The sequence below is a fragment of the Triturus cristatus genome, chromosome 7 (assembly GCF_964204655.1).
Source record: "Triturus cristatus chromosome 7, aTriCri1.1, whole genome shotgun sequence".
Taxonomy (NCBI): Eukaryota; Metazoa; Chordata; class Amphibia; order Caudata; family Salamandridae; genus Triturus; species Triturus cristatus.
In genome coordinates this window covers 1,823,076,676-1,823,101,282 of record NC_140590.1, presented here as the reverse complement: position 1 = coordinate 1,823,101,282, position 24,607 = coordinate 1,823,076,676, and the positions used below count along the sequence as shown (strand labels likewise).

The following is a 24,607-nucleotide window of genomic DNA, read 5'->3' as shown; positions in this document are numbered from 1 at the left end:
CAATCACCTTCACTAAAAGGTGCATCTTTAGATTCTGAGTTCAGGCATACTAAACTTTATCTTCCTACCTAGTTCCCAGGGCCAGTTATGTTTATAAGATGTTATAAACAAACTTCCCATTCTGTCCTATGGGGAACAGGTAGCCTTGCAATAGTGAAAAACGAAATGGGCTGTAATTCACTATCAAGACATGCCACACACACCAGGCCATGTCCTACCTTTCACATACACAGCACCCTGCCCACAGGGGGGTACCTTGGGCCTACCTTAGGGGTGACTGACATGTAGAAAAGGTAAGGTTTAGGGCCTGGCAAGTGGGTGCACTCGACAAGGCAGTTACAAACTGCGCGCAGACTCTAAAATGGCAGGTCTGAGTTAACTTTTTAGGGCTACTCACGTGGGTGGCACAATCAGTGCTGCAGGCCCACTAGTAGCATTTGATTTACAGGCCCTGGCACACTCCGTGCACTTTACTAGGGACAAACATATTATAATTTCCCATCCGGAAACGAGACATAGTTGACTTCGCGCTGAATCAAGTCATTGCAATTTTGCTACGACAAAGTGATATTTTTCCAGTGCATGAGTGGACACGCTCACCTACGAAAATATAAACGTAATTATTGTTAATTAACGGGCAGCTTAATTCATGGGCTCCCTCTGAACTCTCTTCTTATATTGCAACACTGTTTTAAATAAAAGTTAGGCCCCAGTTTGAGCATGTGTAGCTCATGCACGACCGTTTATTGTGTGTTTTGCTGTCAAGCCTCAAAGCCTCCAGCTCTCCTTATTTTTGAGAAACAGTGGCAGAAAGTATACGTGCGAATTTTATGTCATATAACAGGCTATAGAATCGTTCATATAATGAAAGCTAGCAGAACCTGAGATGCTGTGATTAGAGAGATTTATTACCCTGCAAAGACTAAATAAATGCGTGTGTACTTGGTGAGAGAAATGCATTTTCGTTCGTTTTATTTTCAAATAACTTCACCAGAAATCCTTAAATTCTCTTGAGTATAATGCTTCTCAACGAGCTGTGAAATGTTTTTAAACGGAACTTGCGTAATACGAGATGGAGCGTCATCGTTTTGCTGACCGCACTTGAGACAAAAATAGACATTGCAAGGTTGTGTTATGTATATGTTATTGTCTCTCTCTCATTATCCTGCTGCCTCTTTCACATTTCTCTCCCTCCCTCTCACTCCCACATACCCTGTGGCTTCCCTTCCCTCTCTCTCTTTTATCTCGCAACACTTTTTTAAGTCTCTTTTTTTTTCTGCTCTCCCACACATCTTTCACTGTGATGTCCTCTCTCACTCTCTCTCTTCTGGCTCACCCACCTGCCTGTCTACGTCATAAAATTCTCCCACTTGCCTCCCCCAGCTTTCTGACTCCCCTCCTCCCAACAACCCCTCTGCATTGGTGTCATGCAAAATAATGGGCTACCTGCAGAGTGTGCTGAGTGCCCCAAGACTCGTGTATCTTGGAGATTTTTTAGGCCTTAGGCTAAACTGTTTTAGTGACAGAAGGCTGTGCACCCTCCTCTCCCCTGTGCAAGTGTCGTAGGCTTCTCTGTTACTCCACTGCAGCCTCCTTTCACTCTTCCCAAACTCAATGCCTCTCACTGCCCCACATTTCTCGCCCACCTCTGTCTGAGACCTGGCCTTCCCATAAATGTCTCCTGAGGCCAGGATATATTCCTGAATTGAACTGCACGACCAGTGTGTAGCAATTGTACAGTCCTTCAATCCCTGGGGCACAGCACCCAGGATAATGTGCTGCATGGCTAAACACTTATAAGGTCCCAAAGGCGAGACCTATTGGCTATGCCAATGCTTGTTACGTTTCTGTGTTTGTGTTAGGTTTGGGGGACAATGCATTTGTGTCATGCTCTGGTTTAGCTGCAGGCATTTCTGCAGGCTCTCCGTGTTGAAAGAGTGAAGCTTTTGGGAGGCGGAGGCAAACTCCAATGAGAATGTACGCTATCACCAAACACGGCGCCTGCACCGAGAGGAGGCTACTGTGAGCAAACATCAATAAGGTCACTTGAAACCAGATCGCATTGGCATGTTTTTTAGTTTCGCATCGGGCAGGCTTCCAGGCGAGGAGCAGAAGCGGTGCGGCTCGTTCTCGCAGGTGGCAGCACCCTGCCACCCCCTTCGTTTTGAGCTTCTGTATGTGCCTTATCTCTCACACACACACATTCAGCGACGGCCCTCGCTATCTCAGTGGGTTGATGTCCGTCTGCTGCGCTGCTAATGCCCCCTCTCTGGGTCAGGGGTTCTTGGGCCAGTAACATGGCTCCCAGCAAACGAGTGGCCTGCAAGTAATTGAGTGGGTTTGCGTCTTTCATGCTTTCATCCTTCAGGGGTGATACAAAAAGTGTTACTGACGCATGGTGACACCAGCATCGGGAGTTGCCCACGTCGTGAGCAGAGCAACGTGTTCATCATTTAGATGCATACCGGACATACATGTAGTTAACGCCATGTAACCCCAGCCTTGGCTTCGAGCACGGCAAAGGACTCTACAGCTGTGTAACGTGTTAGACGTACTGAGGCCCCCGCAGTTGGGCACCAGGCTCGATTCCCGTCATGGACCATCTTGGGTTTCGGGGCCAATGAAGCTCCCGGTGTCGTTCGTTTTGTCAGTGTCACAGCTGATGTTTTACAGAGTGCAGGCGTTGCCACCGGGGCGTGCAGGCAACCGGACATTTCAGGCAAATTCATTGCGCTCGCCGTGTCTTTTCATTCCTTTAAATATGTCACAGCGGGTGTATTTCCCATGTGTGGCACGTGGTCGTTCATGTTGGTTATAGAATATGCTTTTCTTTGATGCGGGGCAAAGCAGTTTCTGCCATGATATCATTGTTAAAGATTTCATTAATGTAGTTTGAATTTTATTTAGCGCTGCACTTTTGTAACACCTTTAAAAGGGGGGGCTTCACAAGGTGATCTAAGTGCCTTTTAGTTTGTGTTGCATGTTTAGCCTTTTCAGTGGTTGACGAGGGCCGTTTTCCTTCTGTTTACTAGGCCTTGGCGGTAAATTTCGTTCCGCTCGCGGAATTTTGCGATATTTTGACATTTTTGCGTTCCGCGTAGAGCGCGAAAATGTCAAAACTTTTGCAATCTGCTGCGAAACGGAAGTATTTTTCTTGTTTGCGCTTAAAAAATGCGTTCTCACGCGCGCGACTTACCGGGTCCCTGCGTTCGCCGATGAGTTTTCCAATCCGTTCGCCACGAGATGTTGGATTGTTGGTAGCCGGTCGCGCTATCCCGCAAGAGTGTGCGATCGCGAACACGTCATTGCGATCGCGAATACGTCATTCGACCCAGAACAGGAAATAAGCATTGCGAGCAAGATGGCCGCACCCATTAGCGACCGCATGGGCAAGTTGGAGATATATTTCCCTGCTAGCACGCAAAAACACATTGCGAACGGGCGGGAAAAGCAATCTCTGCATCTTCGCGTAAATTCCGTCCACCCTTACTGTTTACCAGCCTTGAGCCCTGGTCACAGAGGGTCAGGGAGTCGAGATTGTCCGTAATTAAGTGTTTTGTGCACCAAGTCTTGTAACTCACCTGGGCAGCCGCCTGGAGTACGTTGTTTCCCTGTTTCCACTCTGCCCAGCGCATGGCAGCACCAACGCGAAGCAGAACTTTCCTCCTGTCAATGCACTAAGAGTAATTGGGGGGGGGGAGGGTGGGCCACTGGCTCCTATATGGTTGAGATTAGGCGGCCTTTCCCATACTCATAGGTGATGGAGCGTGAGAGCAACAGGACTGGCCTGCCTCACAGGTTGCGTTGCAGGTTTAGCCGCTTAGTCAGGGCAACTGAGGGGCAGATTTACAAGGAACTGACGCATCTGCATAGATGCGTCAGTTTCCTTGCACCAGCGCCAAATGTCCTTCCGCCACCATGGATGCACTGTATTTACAATACGGTGCGCCATGGCACAAGGATTAACAGGTGCGTCATAAATACTGACGCATCTGCTGGCACAAAAGTGACGCATTGCTGGAGTTGTTAATGAAAGTGACGCAACTCCAGCAAAGCGCCACAACAGATAGGTGAGTCCCATATGAAAAGCCCTGCGTCATTCCTTACGCCTGGTCTGAGGAGGCGTAGGGATTTTGATGCAGGCGTCGGTTCTACATGTTTTTTTTGCGTGGGAACGCCCACCCTGCATACATTCTACCTGGCGCAGGTGTAATGTGACGCAGGGCTTTACAACGTGACGCATCTCCCTAGATGCGTCATGTTGTAAATTGGCTGCATTGATTGCGCCACCATTGCGTCAAAAAGAGTGACGAACTGGCGATGCAATCAGGCGCAAGGGGCTTGTAAATCTGCCCCAAAGTGTTTGAATCGTGCATTTCCCAAAACCTTCATAAACCCCATTTCACAGTGCTGATGTCAATGTTCACTGTTGTAGGCATGTCCCTACAAGGGGGGTGCGGTTGTCATAGTTCTCTCACAATCTAGTGTAGTTCATTCCAACAAGTACTATCTTTGCACTTTATAGCATCGGGTAAGTAAATTAAAGGCCTTTTTGCTGCCAAGGGGATAGCTCAGGAGGTTAATGTTCTCCTCTGCTATCTCTGTGGTCTCCAATTCAGGCGTTCGAACCTGCACACTGTCATATGAGGCTTCCTTCCTTCCATAATCACTAAACCGCTTTATGTAATATGTTGTACCTTAATTCCCTTAAGTGCATTCCCCTCTTAGCTGCTCAGCCAGAAGGAATGTGATGACTGCGTGGAATGTTGGAATGCCTGATGAGAGAGAGAGTGGAATGTTTCTGTGCCTGCTTGGTGGAGAGAGTGACAGTTGGAGAGAGTGGGCTGAGCAGCAACCATGCTGCTCCTGGTGGGGCCATCATCTAGACTAATCTGGTCATCTATTGAACTACCTTGTACCATCTGGTAACCGACTAATAAACCTCTACTTAAAATATACCTCAAGGCTACCTGTGGAATTTCCTACTATTCATCCTTTCAACATTGGTGACGATCTGGAAGAAACCCTGCGTGACAAGACTACTGAAGGTGAAGATACTTACATTTATGCAGAACTTTATTTGTACAAGATACTACTCAAAGCAAAGCAACTTTAATAAGCAAGGAAAAGAACGCCCCCACAGGTCCCAGCAGTGTTCTTCACCATCTGGACAGCCTACCCAGGGCGCTTCACATTCCTTATACTTATGGATTTATACTTCAAAGGAAAATAGATACAGCGTTAATCAATATATGTTTAAGACTGGCTTACTTTCAAAATCCTGCCTACTGAAACGTGAACTAAAAAAGAGAAAAAGTTTCACGATCTTTAAACTACTGTCTTCAGCAGAGTCTAGCAGTGTGTTCAAACATTTGGAGTTGCCCTCATCTGCAATCTTTTGAAACGGTTACGGCAAACTGTATTATCTATTGGTGTGTAGAGAGCACCATCCACTCGGAAACTTGTTGTCATTCACTTGATGTCGGAAGACACCGTTCATCTTTGTTCTAGCGGAACTGCGGGGACATTGGTGTGGCATTGGATAATTTGTCTACGGTGTTTGGAGACGCGCGCTCCCTGACTGACACGATGGGCCTCGTCTACTATGGCTGCTTGTGTATTTCAACTGACATGACAGCATTTGCTTTCCACCAGATTGGCAGCTACTGGACAAGTGTTGCGTGTCTTGAGTCATGGGCAAGTATGGCGCTTTACCTATGTCTTGGGTGAGTTTTTGTCCGTGTTGGTTTTTAAACTTTGAGCCTTGTTGAGGGTGTGAGCCGTTAGCAATGCGTGTTGCTGCTTGAAAATGTTGCGTGTGACTTCCTCAGCGCGCTCAAGCTCACCTGCATTCCCTCGTGAGGTGTCTCTGCTTCCATGCCTGTCAGAGCTGCTCCTTGACGCCTGTGTGCACTGGCGTACTGTGAGCCAACCGGCACGGCGTCATGAAGCGAGCCGCCATATTGCGTTTCCACCAGAGCCATGCACCTAAGCCACGCTGTCTTCCGGTGTTCATTCAGCGGTGCTGCTCCTGCCAACCACGTTTTTCTTCCTTTTGGAGGACAATAAAGTTTTTCCGAAATACACCAGGACATTGTATCCTGCTAATTCTTCAAATTCCTGCCTGCTCAGATGCTCTGTGGAAATCGAGTAGCGCGGCTTAATGAACAGTCGCACTGGTGAAAAAACCTTTTGAACTGAACTGAACTAATCATTTTTCAATAAGAAAGCAGAGAGTCAACCATTGAAGCGCACACAAAGTAATACAAACGCCGAATGTTTCCAGTCTGGATGATTTGGTACAATTGCAGAGAAGTACCCTTAAAAGTGGAACTACGGTGACAACTTTATTTGTTTTAGTTTATTATGTTTCAATGGACAGTGTTTCGTGACATGTGTTTTGCACTGTGGTTACTTTCTATGTGTTCATGCTTTCGTTGTATCTAATGCATGCTTTATTAGTTATATTACAATGTTAGTGATATTTCACTGTAGTGAGATTGCCGTTGACACTTCTTAGAGAGTTACGCTTCGCCTTATTTGTTTTCCTGACTTAGATACTTCTGACTTAGATACTTTCAGGGTATCTGGAATTTTTTTTTGTAGGGTATTTGTTGTTTAGGAGCTGATCTTCTTACACTAGTTTTTATTCTTCAGTGGGGGTAGTGCGCACACCCTACACAGTCTTTGGTGCCTAGCAGCAGTGTTACGCTTGCATTACTCTTTAGATTGTTATCTTTCAGTGGTTACTTGCGCAGTGGGCTGTGTACCCATCTTTAGTTAAAATGCGCAATGGGCAGTGTACCAACATTTTATTTAGTAATACGTAACTGGCAGTGTACTCATATTTAGTTTAGTTAAAACACGCAATGGGCAGTGTACCCATCTTTATTTAAAATGCGCAATGGGCGGAGTACCCATCTTTATTTGTAATGCGCAATGGGCATGTACCCACTCATTAGTTCATGATACTCAGTGGTGCTTTAGTATATTAGTACATGAGGCGTGCAAAAGAGGATGAGTGCATAGGTATTTACGTCTCCCGGGGTTCTTATTTAATATATTAGTATATGAGGCGTGCAAAACATCTCCCGAGGTTCTTCATTCTTCCAGTCCTGCACTATTTCCTCCATTGTGCTGTGTGTAGAAATGTAGTTGGGGGTCAGACCTTTTGGTTTCTTTTTCCCCGGCTGTCAGTTACGCTACCGCTTTGCACCTTTTTACCTACTTTCTTTGTTCTGCCTTCTCTAATCTCTGTTATTATCTCCTTATATTCTGTTTTTCTTCTCTTTACTTTAATCACACTTGAATGTTTTACATGCAAGGTTCCAACCTTTTCTATTGTTTTTCCCAAGGGAAGGGGAAGTGCTATTTGTACCTTTTGAACTTGAATCCTTGCTAATTACCACTCTTCGTCCATTCTTGTTGCTTTTTGCTATTTACTCATCCCTTACTTCTATCTCACTGCATTTTCATATTTACTATTCATATTTATTGTGTGCAATGTTACGTGCATGCTTATTCTTATTTTTGCCGCAATGTCGCAATTATTGTTGTTTATTGTTGCCAAGGGAAGGGGATATGTTGTACCTTAATTCCCTTAAGTGCATTCCCCTCTTAGCTGCTCAGCCAGAATGAATGTGGTGGATGCGTGGAATGTTGGAATGCCTGATGAGAGAGAGAGTGGAATGTTTGTGTGCCTGCTGGCCTGGAGAGAGTGACAGTTGGAGAGAGTGGGCTGAGCAGCAACCATGCTGCTCCTGGTGGGGCCATCATCTAGACTAATCTTGTCATCTATTGAACTACCTTGTACCATCTGGTGACCGACTAATAAACCTCTACTTAAAATATACCTCAAGGCTACCTGTGGAATTTCCTACCATTCATTCTTTTCAACATAACACAAAGGCACAGCCTAAGGGAGGTTTATGTGCTGTATCAAAATGTAGTTATGGCTGTTGCTGGGCAGTGGTGTAAAAATAGCCCTCACAGCCCCCACAATGGGGAGGGGAGCTCCGAGCTCCAGGGGGCCCCCTCCACTACTGTGCATGGACAACTGAGAGCTCTTGAATGTGTCTGGCCCCGTCCACGTACTTTCCAGTGGGACACTCTCAGGTTTCGAAGTTTCATTAGGGCACTGTTGCTTGGTTGTGGTTTGGGAGAATTTGTATTGTGACAACACTCTTTATTTCGGTGTCTGCAAGAGCATGGGGTACTCAGTGCTTAATTTAAGCCAGTGGTTGCAGGTGGGGCCCACCTGCAAGCATTTTTGGAGACTGGCGCATATTTTTCAACCTCCAACTTTGATCCAGAATTAGAGAGAAAAAAAGGTACAAGGGGAAAGAGGGAGGAAGCTAAAGACAGGTAAAACTGTCAAAGGGAAGAAGCAGGGATGAAAAAGACCCGCAAGGGTGAGATAGAGGTGCACGGAGTGTCTAGCGGCAGATTGAAGAGGCATGAGCTGGAATCAAGACTACGCAGCCCTGGCATTCTTCTCTAGGTTCCACTGGGATGTGAAACTCGGGCACTAATACGGACACCCCATGTGCCTGTCCAGTGCATACACATTAGGTGCATGAAACATGTATAGCAGTAGTACTCTGTATGCATTAGTGTTTGAGTATTGAGGACGGAGGGATGCATGCCCCTGGTTCTAACATTGCAGAAGACTAAGGGTACGGATCGCCTCCCCGGACAGTGGATGTGTAGTTCCTGCTTTACTGTATTTGTAGGGTAGAGACCCAGATTCGTAAGTGAGGAGAATGGAGACTGACTTGCCATTAAAACTTCCCTTAAGACTTTGTTAAAAAGGGACTGCTCATTAGATTGTCCTGCATACTGCCATTTGTGGATGTACGGGTGAAGGGAAGAACTGCACTTACGGTTGTTCGTGAGGAAGTTTCTAGCCAGGGCCTGTCCTTTTATCTGTATGATTGTACTAGTTTCAGCTTCATTTTTACCCGAAATAAATATGGATAAATACATATGAAATTATCGGACAGAGAACTGGATAACTACAGTCGGAAATGTAAAAAAATGAAATACCATAAAACTGCGAGCCCTACTTCTAGGTAAGTTAAATACGGCAATTAAGGGTGTGCCCATTCCACCGCGAGAAAAAGGGCAGCCCAGGCACTTTATCACTGGCAGCAGGGGTAATGCACAGAGTTCCACAATTAGAAACCATATAGGGCCCAGCAAAAGGTGAAAAATCCTGGACGACCGTGCAGAAAGGGCAGATTTCTTACATATATGCACCCTTAAGTGGCAGGATCTGTTGCTCCAGAAATTGGAGCTTGAGCACAATTAAAGCCCCAGGTTCTTGGATGTCTGTCAGGTGCTTTCCTGGCAGCCGGTGTGTCCTGGGCCCCTGAAGAGTTCCTGTTGGAACAGATGAAAAAACATTTACAAACCATCACTGTGAACACAGTTCAACATCCTGTGTACAGCACCACTTGCAAATCATGTTTTCGTAGAAGTCCTTTGGGGGTGTATTGAACTTGAGATAGATAGTTTGCCCAGTTAATGATTTTCTGTGTCCTGCGCTGGAGGGAGAAAGTGCAAAGGGTAATAAACAGTAGCAGATTTTGAGACTAGATGGCTAGCTGTTAATAAAGGGGTTTTCTGTGACTGGTTCATTGTGGAATCAAATAGAGGGCAAAGCATGAGTTTGCCATGATTTTTCTTGGAACACCGCGTTGGATATCTGCATAGTATCTACAGCTACCCATCTTCAGTCTTCTGTTGGATATGTCTTGTCCCCAAAGTTATTGCCCTCAGCCCACTTGATGCCACAGAGCGGCTATGCATGTGCAAAGACTTGGGTTAGCCGGATAGAACACTGGCTCACCTTCTTCAGCCCCACTACCTCTTGCTCTACTTTAAAAATATGTATCTTGCGCCTCTCACTACCCCTTGGCCATTGTCCAACACCCTGTCCAAATTTAAAAAAAAAAACAACACCTGGCATCTTGACACCATCTCCCACCATGCTTGGTGGTACTCACCCCTCCCCTCATGCACTTAAAAAATACTGACATGATGCCACTATCCTTCATCACCTTCTTGCCTTCCCATACTGACATTGTATGTTGCTACCCCCACACTGTCCCAATAACAAACTAAGGGACATATTCACAAAAGAAGTGACGGAGCGGGGCGTTACCTTATTGGCTTAACGCTCGCTCCGCCACTTCTGAAACACAGGGCTGCACCGTATTTACAAGAATACGGCGCAGCCCTGTGTTTCTCCCTGCTCTGGTGCTAAATTTAGCAGCCTAGTGCCAGTGTAGGCAATGTGGTCCAGAGTGATTGCTAGTGCTGAGATTCTTTTAAGCATTCCTGAGACGAGCTTTAAGCCTAGCTAAGACTGCAAATTACCTGCTGTGGAATGACCTGGAGCCTACCATCTTGAAAGGGGTGGAGCTCACATCTCATCTGTTAGGATTTCCTGAGGGGGTGCATATGACTTCATGGTCCATGGCAGCCCAACAGAGTCGTCAGAAGGGCCTGGAGCCTGAAACAGTGGCCTTGGTGCCTGTCACGCAGCGGAGGGAAAGGTGCATGCAAAATCAGTACGTTTCCACACCCAGGGAGGAGGCTGACCCTGAGAAGGAGGCAACAGGACCTATGAGGGAAGATGTTTTCACCCTGGAATACTAGCCTAAGCTATTTGGATGGCAAACTACAGGAGGACCATCTCAAGCATAATTCTGCAAGGTGCAGAGTGAGTGCCCAACTTTTGTGGGCCAATGGTGGCAGGCCGAGGCCCAGGTAAACGATGTTAGTTTTGGAGATTACCACATCTATTGGGAAAATGGTTCCCTATATAGTGAGCCTAAGGTCCCTGATCCTGTGTCAAGCTAAGTGTTGGCGATGCCCCAGTGCAATAGGGTACTCCAACTGGAGTTGTCTCCTTACATACCCTTGGCAGGACACATGGTTCAGGCCAAAACCTTTGACTGTCTAGCCCTTGTCTTCTATTGGCCCCAGATGAGGACGAAGTCAGATGCATTCTTTAGGTCCTGTGTGACTTGTGAAGTCGGTGACGAGTCAGGAGTGAAGTGTACGGCCCCCTCTCCAGTCTGTCCACGTGCTTGAAACACTCTTTGAGAGGGGACCGGATTGAGAAGGTTAATTTTGGTTTTGGTGGACCATACCAACTGGTACCATAAAGGCATACCCCTGAAAATAGTGACTGCACTCATTGTGGCCAGGGCACTGATGGGAATCTTTCCCTGAGTGGGGTTTCCCAAAGAGGTAGTGTCTGGCAGGTGCACCAACATCATGTCTGCCTTCTTGAAGGCCATGTGGGTTGAGTATAGGGTTACCTCTAAGTTCTCCACATCTGACTACCCCCCCCCAAAATGGGCTAGTCGAAACATTCAACAAGACACTGAAAGGCATGATTATGGGCCTAACAGAGTCCGTGAGGCCTAAGTGGGCATCAAGTTTCCATGCCTTTTGCTTGCCTTCAGCTTGGTATGACAGAAAAGTAAATACAGATTTCACAGCCACAATATTTCAGTAAAGTGGTAAAACCAGGATTACATATCATCTCATAGTAACATGGCTAAACCTCTCACACTGTCTCATGTCTAGTTGTGGAGGTTGGGTGTCTCTGTCTATCCAACTCAGTAACTTGTACACCTTGTTGGGAGGTCTTTGTCATTTTTCTTTATAGCACACAGTACCATAACATTGCCTGTTTCTTAGCACACCTAATATTTACACATAAGAGGCTAAAGGCATAAGGAGATTGTGAGGAACTTAAAATCTCATTCCATTTTAATAATCCATTTAAGATTTTTGCACTCTTGATTCGCTAAATGCAGTGATAGGAAGCAAAGAAGGCTTACCGCAAGGTGCAGTAAAGGGATAGCGGCTCATACAGAATAACAGAGTATTGTCACATTTGTAGACAGTAGGGACTTAAATTAGAGGGCAGTATGGAATGAAACCCTCAAAATAACTCCACAAATCTGTGTGCAACAGGTATATGATCCGCTTCCTCTATACCCGCCTTCTACCCCCTGGCCCCTACTCTTCTGGCATCAGTTCTGCCCTCAATCACACCACAGAACCATACTTTTTGGCCCCTGGGAAAATGTTTGTGGGTACCCATGATCTAAACTAAATAACAAAAGACCATATGATCTGCAAGATATTTTTGATTTCTTGACAAAGTAAAAAAATAATAATGTCAAAGGTGTCTAATCAAGTTACAGTGCATGCTTGGGTCTGCTCTGGGTTCTACCTATATGCCTCAACCTTGTGGTATTAATGCTGAGAACTGTCTCTAACCTGGTGGCTACAGAGTTGAACCCCAATGTGGGTGGCTCAGCCTTTCATCTTTTTAAATTTGATACATTGAATAAAATAAGTCAGGTAGGCTACTGGATTAGTAAACGGAAGTGTATGAGTAAATTATCTACAGTGTTTCTTTTTGAGATTGTAACCACATGAAAAACTACAAATAGCTGCCTTGACAAGTCTCTGGAGACCTTTCTTGCTACCGGTTGCCGACCAGATGTGCCTGACCGTCTGTCTCTTCTCCTTTTTTCAGGTTTCTGGAACACAGCCTTCTCCTGGAGAATGACAACATTTCTTTTCTTTGGACTTTCTGTCACCGGATTTACTCTCCTGTTCGTTTGTCTTTGTAAGTGTCAGAGAAGATCCTCTACCTGCTTAGGCAGGTTCATATATTTGTCATGTAGGGATCTTAAGTTGTCCATATGTGGGCATTTTCCTCAAAACCTCAAAAGTGTATCAGAAGAAAATAAAATATAAACTTTGAACACTTTCATATTCTTTATGTATCACTGTAGTTTAAACTTCTACATTCTACTATGGTGATGGGAGGAATGACTCTCTCGTGTTGTAAACACTATTCTATTTTTCTTCATCTCTTGTGTTATAACTTTTATACTTTCACCTTCGTACTAACTCCATTATTGGGTGTAGGTGATCTGAAGATGAAGAATTTGCTCATTGATTATTGTGTATTTCTTTGGTGCTCACAAAATTATTTTTCAATTTGAATAGTTTGGAATAATTATCTAATGCCTTGTTTACCATTCACAATTTGTAGGAAAAATTTACTTTTCTGGGGGAGTGTTTGCACTTTAACCATAATCCAGACTCCAAGTAGGTCAATAAAGTCAAATTGTATGGTCATTAGTATTTACCCCCCCTTTGATCTGTGCCACCCTAATTAATGTATCAACAAATAATGTGATGGAGAGCAGAGTGTTAGTGGTTTGTGTTTTGTAACCTATGACTTTACTTTTTATCTACTTGTATCTTCATGCACCTATTTCTTACTTTACAAGGCTGCTTCTACACCTTGCGTCCTTCACTGCAATGTGGATTCCTGTAGATTTTTCAGACAATTTGGTGCTTATTTCGATAGCCTGGCAAGTCTTGTCTGCCAGCTACCTTCTGTAGTTTCCTGGATTTCATTGCGCTAGTCACTGGCTGGATGAAATGTCGGATTATCGAATGTTTTGTACCCAACCTGCATTCGTATTGCTGAGAATGACTCTTCCTAGCATTCCTTGGCTGATAGCTCTCCATCAAGATTCATTTCAAATTTCTTTTAGTACCAGCTTTGACCTCCGGTCAGTGTGTGGTTCTCTTTCTTGTTGAATGCATCAATAACTTCACATGAGGAGGTGTTCTCAGGTGAGGTTATAGAAACGTATTTTCTTCCCCAGTTCCCCAGAGGTTAGACTTGTTCCCGTTCGCAGACAGCGACCAGCCGTTGGAGGTGGTTCCAACACCCACATTACAGGGACTTATGAAAAGGGTCTTGTCTCTTGTGCTCAAAGATACTGGAGCTTGCATGTCATATACAAGGGCGGACAGTGAAATGGCCCAAATGGTGTCCGTGTTATACATCACTGGGGATGTTCCACAGGTGGTCAGTAAGCCTCATACTACCCTCTTGCCTAGTAAGAATCATTAGGAATCCTCTTGGGCACTCTTCCACTGATGCTCACTTATGGGTTAGGTCCATAAAGGATGGAAGAAAGAGAAAGCCAGGCGCTGCTTGTCTTGAGTGGGTTCCTTGGTGAAAGCTGTCCTTCCTGCATTTAGTGGTGGAGAAGGGAGTGGTAGTCTGAGCATGAGAAGCTAAGGCACCCACGGAGGAAGACCCCTACAGTCAGAAGAATAAGAAGAGAACATGCAGTTACTGCAAAAAGGTTTCCCTTTCCTTGTCCGAATTGTCATCAAGTTGCCACCTGGGTGTCTGACAAGTTTCATTTCATCGTGCCACGATCGGTCAACTGCTGATGGTTTGGGTACTGGCCCCACCCAGTATTCCACTTCCGTGCCTGTCTTTAACTTGCATGTGGGTGATATATGTGCAGATATGAGCCCGGACAGCAGTTGTAGCTGTGCCTAGGTTTCAGATCTGATGCTGTTGACTTTCTTCCCAAACAGTGTGTCCACACTTTGCCAGAGGATGTCTGGAGTCTCACCCAGCACCCTCAAAGAGCTTATTCTTCCTGGAGATTTAAACATCTGGTCACATGAAGCGCCTCACACTTGTGCTGATGCAATTGCATAATATAAGGATTATCTCACTTATCTCAGTCGGGGAGGGGATGAGGGTGTCCCTAAGACGGAAGCTCTTCTGCACAGTCCCTCAAATTCAGATTGATGATTGAAGACTACACGAACCTTCTGGCCCAATTAGAACCGCCATTTGCAGCCTCTATTGAAATCATCATCTGCTTTAACATAGAAGGTCTTTCAACTTATATGGAAAACCATCTCGGGTTGTTGAATTGTTTTCATAACCTAATGTTTTATCAATCCCAGATAGGTTTTACGGCCACTTTCTGATAATGAATTTTTTGTACTTCAATGTCATTTTACTATTAACAAATATTACAACTATCTCTGTATTTGTAGGCTGCCACACTCCACCTTCAAGTCTGATCCCAAACCCAAAATGCCGCGATGATTGGATGCCTTCTATGAACAAATACTTTTGGAACCAGGTGGAAACGTCTTGGGACATATCTTCACGGTTGTGTTTGGAGAATGGCGGTCGCCTTGCAGTGCTCCACGATGAGTTGAAAATGGTGAGCTGGAACCGTGCAGTCACACTGTGTGCGTTCATTTAATGTGGATGTCGCGCTTCCTTTGAAGTGCGGCTGGTCTCTGCATTGAGTGTGGTGCTATAAGTCCCATTACTTCGTTGGGTTCCTTTTCTCTTATCGTCCGCGATCCAGCAGATCATAAAATTCAATGATCAAGTAGATTTTGGATCCTCTGGGAGGGAATAATCGGCCATAAGTACATTTTGCCAGTTATCTCTCTTGATGCATTCCTGTGACTCTGGGTCGAATCAGCCAGGAAGGGTCCCTCGCACGTCATCCTGCAAACTCACTAATGTTCTTTTACTTTAATGCACTTTACCCCAGGCACCTCACACCTTTGAGTGTTTTGTAAGAGAAGTCACCTAATCTCTCCTAAAGGTTAGGTGAATAAACATGTTACTTACCTGTAACTGTAGGTCTTCATACCTTGGTGTATTCATGTCTGTTCTCCAAACCTGACATTCAGAACTGTCTCTAACCTGGTGACCAATACAGACTAGAATCGGCTCTGGATGACATTCAGTCACTCTTGGCCAAGAAACTATATCCTCAGTTCAGACATGGGGTGCTTCCATTGCGTGCATTTACCAGTAATTGGGCGGACTCATCTGATCGGGGTCGCCCAGCTTGCAGTAACATAGAAGAGACCGATATTCATGTCATTTTCATTGCCAAGGATATAAAAAGGCATGGACCCGCTGGCTCCGCCAGATATGCAGAAATCTGGTGTTTAGACATTGCAGAGAGGCATACAGGCTAGTGAAATATGACACACACCCAGCTTTTGTAGTGCCATCTTAACCCCTTCAGTGCCACGCCCTTTCCCCGCCCTGTGCCGGGCCTTTCATTAGCGGGCGCGCTCCATGACGAGACCATCTCGTCATGGGCACTGAAGGAGTTAAAGATGACTCCCCAGCTCGGGACCACCCGTTGTATTATATTTTCTACTATGGGCCCAGCCTTTAAATTGTTTGTAATACAGTTGTAGTCACCTTAGAGCCGTTTTAAGAAAAACTTTTGTTAACCATAATGCTTAAATAAGTTATTGGTTATTCGCCTTTGTTTGGTTGTCTACTGTTGTTAGACTAAGGCCGTGGCTAACCCCTGCTTACACACAGGCTTTCCAATGGAACCAGTTCCCCAGATAATGTAAACATCCCTAAGATTGCCTGTATGATTCACAAGCACTTTATGAATTCCTAGACAGCCTGTATGATGTACAAGCACTTTATGATTGTTTCACTTAAACAACTTGGGGCTGTGGGGTGAGTTAAAGGATAATTGAGATGACCATGGATTATGATTGTAAATCCTATCTCGATCGTGCTAGTTGGTGTCTCTCCCAGTGCAATGGTTAGGACAATGTTGTTTCTTTTAGTTCTGTTTTTAACTAAATGCAATGTACTCTTCATCTGTGCTTTAACGGCCATCTTTGGCCGAAATAAAGTTTTTCTGATGATGACGATGATGACATTCTTTAGGGTGAACAGTCCTGTGAGTGGCCGAACCAGACATGGGCGCCACTGGAGTTTTTCAAACATGTGGGTTGAATTTGTGGATGTCAGAGAGTGCTTGAGAGATGGGATGATTTGCACCCACCTGTACTGCAGGTATCAGTTAAACACTGGCCCAGATGGACAACGTTGCTGCATTACTTTTTTTAACGCAGACCTGGCACATTCTGCGACACACACACGGAAGAAATAGCCTTGAAGCATAGTTTTTGTGCAGGAAGGGACCACAACACAGATATCCTTCACTATGGCACTAGGGTGCTCGCGTTGGTGCATGGTTGCACAAGTACGCCACTGCATGGAGAGACCAGATCTGCACCAGCTCTTTGTAGATATGGTGCAGTTCTACTCTCTTCAGGTCATGCAATGCAGCGCCGAAACTTTACTTGCTGCTTTGTATTGGGTGAACTCCTTGTAAATCTGTGCCTCGGTGTATTATTGGTTTGGTCTTCTGCGGCCGCTGATGGTCTGATTCAAAGAGAGGCTACATGTGCTTCTGTGAAGAACAGTATTGTTACAGAGTTGCAATATTTGTTCAGGTACGCCCAATACGCTGTATCCAGACTCTAAGAATGTTCAAACCTATAGACACTGATTAGAAAATGTAAGTCCTAGATCTATGCACAAGGCCACCCTGACCAAGCACTTCTCAAGGTCTTCTTCACACCCCTGGATGCCGGTCTTTTGGGCAAGCTGGCAAGAGCAACGTCTAGATTTCATTACATGTAATACATTGGTGCATTAAAAAGGACCACCTTATGCTGTTGATAAAATTGGCCCAGGGAACATTTGGCACAATGTATGGATATCTGATTGCAAACCATTATGCGCAGGTATGCAGTGTTCGATGTGAACTCTCTACAGAGGTCACATCTCAGATTGCCCATTCACAGATTGTCGCAAAACAACCTGCCTAATTAATTTTGATGAAGGGGTAGCTATTTGCTACTCCATTTGGATGGCTGTAAATGCAGAGATGGTGACATGCAGAGGACAGCAGATGACTGTACCGTTGTCTGTATTCACAAACGTATGCTGCATATGTGTAGGGTGACCAAGCCATCTAGTCAGTGCAGTGGTGTACAAAGCCAAGGGCAAACTTACAGTCCAAGAGGAATAGGGAGGTGGCTGGTTAGTAGACTGTCAATGCATTGCAAAATATTGTTCTTTAAAGAGGTGTGTCTTCAACTGTTTAACAAACTGGGGTAGTTGGGGCTGTCCTTATGAGTACAGAGATGTTTCTCCAGATCTTGGGTACATAGATGGAAAAGGCCCGCTGTCTTGTTTTCCTCTTTCTTCTTCGTGTCTAGTCAGATCGTGGTCTGCATGTGGATTTGCCGAGACGCCCCAGGGATTCTGAGCTTGTCTGCAAGAAACGGGGGGTGCGGGTCATGATGGCTTTATAAATCATGAAGCTGACTTTGAAAATGGTGTAAACCTGCCGGGGGAGACACTTGAGGTCCCTGGAAGAAATGGTTTGTCTCTTTTAAATAGAGCCGGTACCAGGCATTTTACAATGTGTTCATATGAAGGCAAGATTGATGTTCTAAGCATATCCAAGTGACTTGGCATTTGGTGAAAGGTCGGCTTCGAAGCCTTCAAGATTCATGTCCGGGAGCTAGGTTTCTACTATGTCTCTCCTGCTGTTCATGGCTAAGAGCAGGTCGTCCAGGTCTGGATCAGATGGAGGCCGTGTCTGAGGTGTGGAATGTCTGGAGCAGAGGAGAATTTCAAGTTGACTTGTAATCAACTTTTTTTTTTTAATTCAGTTTGTGTCCCTTGAAGGGGCAGGTTTTGCTTTAAAAAATAAAGTTGATGTTTGGCAATAGAGCGCAGGAGAGTACATGGTACCCAGGGCGACTCTTAGCTCGCCCTGAGAACACCTGGCATGATTCGGAAACCGGAAATCACCACAACAGCTTCCCCTTTGTGAATCGGATGCCACCCCGACTCCAGTGACGATGTTTCGGCAACAGTTTGCGACAGTGTTTGCTGCCTCAACCCTTTGATAAATGTCATTACGACTTGCAGTTAAGAAGGAACGCCACTTCCAAGCCTCCCCTCCTAATTGCGATGTGTAATTAGTCGAAGTGTCCCTTTTTGAGTCAGAGACTTTGAAACTCACAAAAGGAGTTTGGAACAATACAAAATCTTTCATTTTGCAAATTTTCGGATGCACGGCTGCTTAAGTGTTTTGTACATCGTGCTCTTTGTATTTCATTTTCTGCACACGTGCTGCTAACAAACCGCCTTCATGTAGGAAGCTGGCTCTTCATATGAGATCTCAAAAATATGACCTACCGAGTCCAGGAGTTCCCTTATGAGTGGACAGGGGCTGGCTATGCAATCCCAAAGTGATCTCTTAGGGGTTAGTGTGGTCGAGCAGACTTGGGCTGAACACAGAGGTGCAATACATTTACAAATACACCCAATGATTGATAAGTGACTCACAGATTGAAGAAGGAGACCTACACCAATTTATAAAAATAGCAAGTATCTTTATATATGTTCACGCATCAGAGAAAAATCGTTCAGGTGAGTACATTTTTATAAGTAGGAATTCTTTTCATTTTAAACAGTCGACACATTGCAATTTCTGAGTTCTGTAATGTTATCCTATGGAAGGAAGAATAGTGACTTACAAGACAATACACCACCAGTGGCACAAGGGCAGCTGGGTGCAGGGTGCAAAACAGTGTTGGGAGCCCAATACGTTTCCATGGAGATCGGTCACTGTGGAACGAGGCTGCACGCTCTGGCCAGGAGGCCAGTCGGGCTGAACCAACAGGGGACCTAAGGCCTCACGATTCTTGGGTATGGGGGGACAGCATTAGTCCTCTTCTCCAAGGCCCCGGGGCGACAGGTGCGGAGATGTCCTTAGGTGTTGGGTTTCTCCTTACAGGAGCTCTCGTGGTAGAGGGGGCCTGCGTGTAGAGGCTGGAGGCATCGACGGGAGTCCAGGAGATGTGAAATCACAATCGACTCGCGCTATGGAGTGCTGCAGGTCCTTGCGGACACTGGTGGCCCACTTCTGCTCGGGCAATAGGTGACTGGTGCAGTGGTGGATTCATGTGTTGGGTTCTGGAGGCCTCAGATTCTTCTTTTTGGAGCTTTGGCTGATCAGGTATTTTGTTCACAGGATGTCTTGAGTCTTTTTCAAAGGCAGGCAGTCTTCCCAAGTTTCTGGAGTCACAGCGGCAGGACGAGTCGACTGTGGTGCAGTTTTAGATGAGGGATACAGACAGACCGGTGGGGCTGGTACCAAGTCAGCTGCTTCTTCTTTCCGCTCTGCTTTTGCAGCTCTTCGGTGTCCTCTCTCTTCTTGGGTCATCAGGATCTACTTCTCTGGTTTCAGGGGTCCCCAACTACTGAAATTAGGGACATTGGGGTAGTATAGGGTTATATAAAATGGGCCACTGACCGTTGGGGTCAGTATGCCCCCTATATGAACACTTCCTGTTGGAAGTGGGCATAACACTGTTCCCGAATTCCTATGTATGCCATCACAAAGATGGCTACCTCTAAACAATCCTGTCCACCTCGTAGCAGCCCAACTTAGGGGTGGTACTAGCCTGAGGGTGGCACTCCTACCTGACTAGCAAATTTCCCCCCCTGTCCGTGTGCCAAAGAGGGCTCTGGACAAAGCGGTCGGCTTTCTCTCCTGTCATGGGGAGCCAGATTCGCATTTCAAAGGTGGTAGCCCTTTGAGGCTTGCTTCCTTAGGGCGGCTAATCAAGCGGTCATCCTGTGAGAGGTAGTGCGACACTCTCTGCACGGACAGGCTTCTGTTCTGGGCCTCCTGAGAGAAAAGACTCTCACCCTAGGAGGTCAGAACAGGGTCTCGTGTGGTAGAGACCAGTCAGCAAGCACAGCAGAGGCTGGTAGGTTTTCAGAGGGGTGCCTCTAAGGTGCCCACTGGGTGCATGTTTTGATAAATCCCTAAACATCCCTATCTTCAGTGAAGCCCTCTTGTAGCTGAGGAACTTGTTTTCACCAGTGTCCAGTACATTGTTTAAAATGACTTCCCTGGTCACTTGCACAGGCAGTAATAGGATTGACCAGTACAGGGGTATATCTGCTCATGCAGGTATGCCTTCCCACATGTCATATTAAGCATCCTGCCTCCGTATTGTCCGGTCTGGTGCAGGGGTGACTTACAAATACTACATGAAGTGGTAGGGGACATGGCACACTGGGATGTGTAACATGTTGTGTTTTCACTTTTGTCTGCACCAAGACACGCAACCTGCGATGGCAGCGCTGCAGGTGTTTGGTGAGGAGTCCCTTAGGGTGGCACGATTCATGCTGCAGCCTTTAGGGAACCATTTTAGTACCCCAGACCTTAGGTACCAGGGGCACCATTTACTAGAGACTTACGGAGGGTGCTAAAGGTTTTGCCAATTGGGAGAAGCAATTGTGGAAAGAACTCTGGCACTGGGGAAGAGGTTAGCCGGGACCCAGTGCATTTTCAGTCAAAATCACATCCGTTACCATGCAAAAGGTGGGAGTGACCACATCAAAATGGGCACTTTCCTACAGTTCTACACTTAAGCCACTAATAACTGTTCCTGTAAGAGTATCTGTGAATAAAATAAGAGTTTCACGAATGAAGCACTCTGACATATGCAAGCAAAGGCATGCACAAATTTGCAGAGTCAGTTTTGTGCCATGTCTCTGTACAACCTGTCTTTTCTGCATCTCCTCTTGTGTCCTCTTAGTTATTCCACAAGCTTATGATACCACATGAAACCAGCACCACAACCTTGGTTGACAAATAGAAAGAGAAAGAGAAACCAACACGGATTCTGATCCCAATGGCAGTCTTCTGCCATCCACCCAGGTGTCTTGTGCTGTGAATTTACCCAAATGTTTAAGGGCATCTTTCCCCATTTTGCTTTCTGTGGCTTTTGTGAAGTCCATGGCAACTGCACATCACAGTGTGAATGTCGCATTGTCCCATCCTGTAAATGTATCCGTTGAAATGGCAATTTCCTGGTGAATAACATGTAAAGGATCATTAAAAATATCTTTGTTTTGCAGGATGAGATATTTAAAGAATATGGCAGACGCTATCCTTGGATTGGTCTAAGCAAATCAGAGGAAGAATTTCAGTGGATTGATGGCTTCCCTTTTAATGCAAATATGTAAGTTCCCATTTCATGGTTTCACTATGATAAACCTCTGGTAAAGAATGCGGAATACACAGATCATGTGAAATGTGCCAAGGCCTTTTGTAGGAGCATCTCTAGCAAAGTGAAAATATTACATTTTTTATCAGAATGCAGCGATAAGAAATTTCCTCAAAGCAGGTATGATCTGCAGCAATCCAATTCTTTTCTTGTCCTTAGAGTGCACATCCCAGCTTCAAATTTCCCCTTTCCAAGTCCGAATTCCCCAGGTAACCAAGTTTTACAAGGCGGGGAAGGAGCATTTAGACCCCACCTCACAAGGGCTTTCCTGCAAGCTCAGGAGGTGAGCACGCAGGGGGCTTCTTGGTGGCACATGTGTCCCTCCAGTTCTGATCTCTTTCCCTCTTTTGCTTGCTCGTGCCCTGGAGCTCCTGGCAGCTGCAATATGGTTCTTGCCGGCATTGACCGGTTTCCCCACTGCTGTGGGCGATGTCAAGGCACTTCTGTATGACGGTGAAATTTTGTTGCTTCTGTCCAGTCCCCAGACAACAAGAGCTACTGCAATGTCACTAATTGATAATTTCTCCTAACTGTTGGGGTACAAAATAAACTGGTCTAAGTACGGTGGAGGATAATTTGCTCCCACTGCTAGACCACGCAAAGTGGGACTTCAAGAAGTGGTCAGTCTCGCATCCCTCCTTCTCGGTTAGGGTGCAGACTGTTAAGATGACTGTCATCCCTTCTTTAATTATTTGTTTGGGATGTTGCCCCTACGTATCCAACGGACACTACTTCCCTTCATAGAAATGGGCATCCACACTTGCATCTGGAGTGGCCGTAAGCCTATGCTCCGGGAAACACACCTATGGGTGACGGGTGGCATCCGATTGGCTCTATGAAATTGTATTAAGTATTTTTCCAGCTTTCCCTGTTTGCGGTGCATTTGGGTCCGCCTTGGGATACTCATGTGTGAATGCAGCTGGAGCATCACTTGTTTGTTCTATTGGGAGTCCTAGTGTACGCAGAAACCACCCTCCGTAGATCAGCTGTATGATGATGGTGCTGCACCCAAGACCTTGCCTGTTTTTTGCGTGAAATTCAGGCTTCAGCCTGTAAACCACTGGCGGTTCTGCCTGCTGATGCATTGTCTGGTGGTGGCCCTTAGACCGGTGCTACCGGCGCACCCTACTTCGCCTGTTTTCCAATACTTTCGCGCCATGGACTGCTACCAATTTCTGGTCTCTGGTCTCTGAGGTACTCCTCAAACCCCTGCACTCTGGTCCCTCGAGCGCTGCGATGTGTCTGTCGTGGCAGATAGTGCTCGGCAAGGCCTATTCCATGTTGGTGTGGACTTCTCTTCGGGTGGGGCATGACCGGTTCCTCTGAGAATCGCAGCTTAAATTCCTGCACTTATCGGTTCTCCTGGAAACTCAAATGGGCCAAGATGCTCTTATGATCGCTTCTGGAGATGTGACACCAATCAATGTGATTTGTTTCCTACCCTCTGGACGTGTCCATCACTTGCAGCTGTTTAGGTGAGGATATATTGTCCCAATTCTGCTGTTGCTGTCCCTTTCCTCTTCCTCCCCACACCACCTTGCTCTTTCATGATATCTTGGACCTCCCAGGCCTCACCTCTCATAAACATAGGTGGGTCGCTGCCGCACTCGCTATGGTGAAGTTATGCATCTTTCAACACTGGCGGCAGCCTGTGGTCCCCATGGTCGGGGAATGGCACGTAGAACTTCACTGGAGTGCTTCTCATTAGCGGGAGACACACTCTCAATGACAACCTGGACGCCTTTGAGGCAGTCCGGGGTACTTATCTTGCTGCTGTTGGTCTGGATCTGCCCTGAGGGAGCTGGCACCCCAAGCACTTCTGATGCTTCTAGTATCTTACTGTGAAGAGACCCCCTCCCACACCCCCACCTTACCTGATAAACGTGAACGCAGTTCCTATCCAACATCCTCCACGTAGCCCAAGCAAAGGTACCTTAAAGAGAAAAAGGAAAAATTATTTGAAAAAATTAATGAAGGCAGAGGTCAGTTCCAAAACACTGAAAATGGACTTCTCCTTTCAGAAGGAGGGTGGCAGGGCCACGCAAGTAGAAAAGGAGGTGGATTGGCTGGCGGGTTAGAGAGGAACCTCGGGAGAGACTTTGGAAATGTTGCAGATGGACGGTGAAGGAGTCGCGGAGATGGCAGTGGTATGAGGTGGAGATGGAGGAGAAGTCAGGCACTCTGCGGGGACAAGGAGGAGCAGAGGTGTGGCGTTGAGGAGGACAGATCCGGCTCTGAGGAGGAAATGGAAGAATCCCCGGAAAGCTGACCCGAAGAGTGGTGGATGCCCCCAGATGAGACTTGGAGGTTGGACTCAACCCAGATCAGTTGACTGGGGGCGAGTGCTTGCAATGTTCAACACTCCGTCCATAATCCCTTTGGTATTGCTTTGTTTGCCGTAAGTTGGCAGGGTATGCCCAGACATGGCTCCCTTGCTCACTTTGCCACTGGATTCAAGCTAGGCAGGTTGATGAGGGTTATCAACCCAAAACCGGTCCCAGGATGCTTGTTTCCGGTCCAGGGAAGACGTGGCTTGGCAGTTCAGGCTGGACTGTTCCATGAGGCACAGGGTCAGACTGATTTGCATATGGCCAGGTCTGAACTAGGGTGGTGGAGTGAGATAAAGAATGATGATCGATTAAACCCAGATCAGTTGACTGGGGGTGAGTGCTTGCAATGTTCAACACTCCGTCCATCATCCCTTTGGTATTGCCCAGATGAGACCCAGCATCCTGCCACACTCAGGAGATGTGCGGCTAGCACAGTGAGTGTGTGGGGACTGAAACAACTGGCC

The 24,607-nt window shown here is 46.1% G+C and overlaps 1 protein-coding gene across 1 annotated transcript in view; it reads left to right on the top strand.

The window, feature by feature from the left end:
- LOC146813291 (uncharacterized) overlaps positions 1 to 24,607 on the top strand; it is a 68,125-nt gene that overhangs the window by 31,865 nt on the left and 11,653 nt on the right. The window contains exons 2-4 of the mRNA XM_085620111.1: positions 12,566 to 12,658; positions 14,920 to 15,092; positions 21,665 to 21,768. Of these exons, the coding sequence (XP_085476237.1) occupies positions 12,566 to 12,658; positions 14,920 to 15,092; positions 21,665 to 21,768 (370 nt within the window). The remainder of the gene's footprint in view (positions 1 to 12,565; positions 12,659 to 14,919; positions 15,093 to 21,664; positions 21,769 to 24,607) is intronic.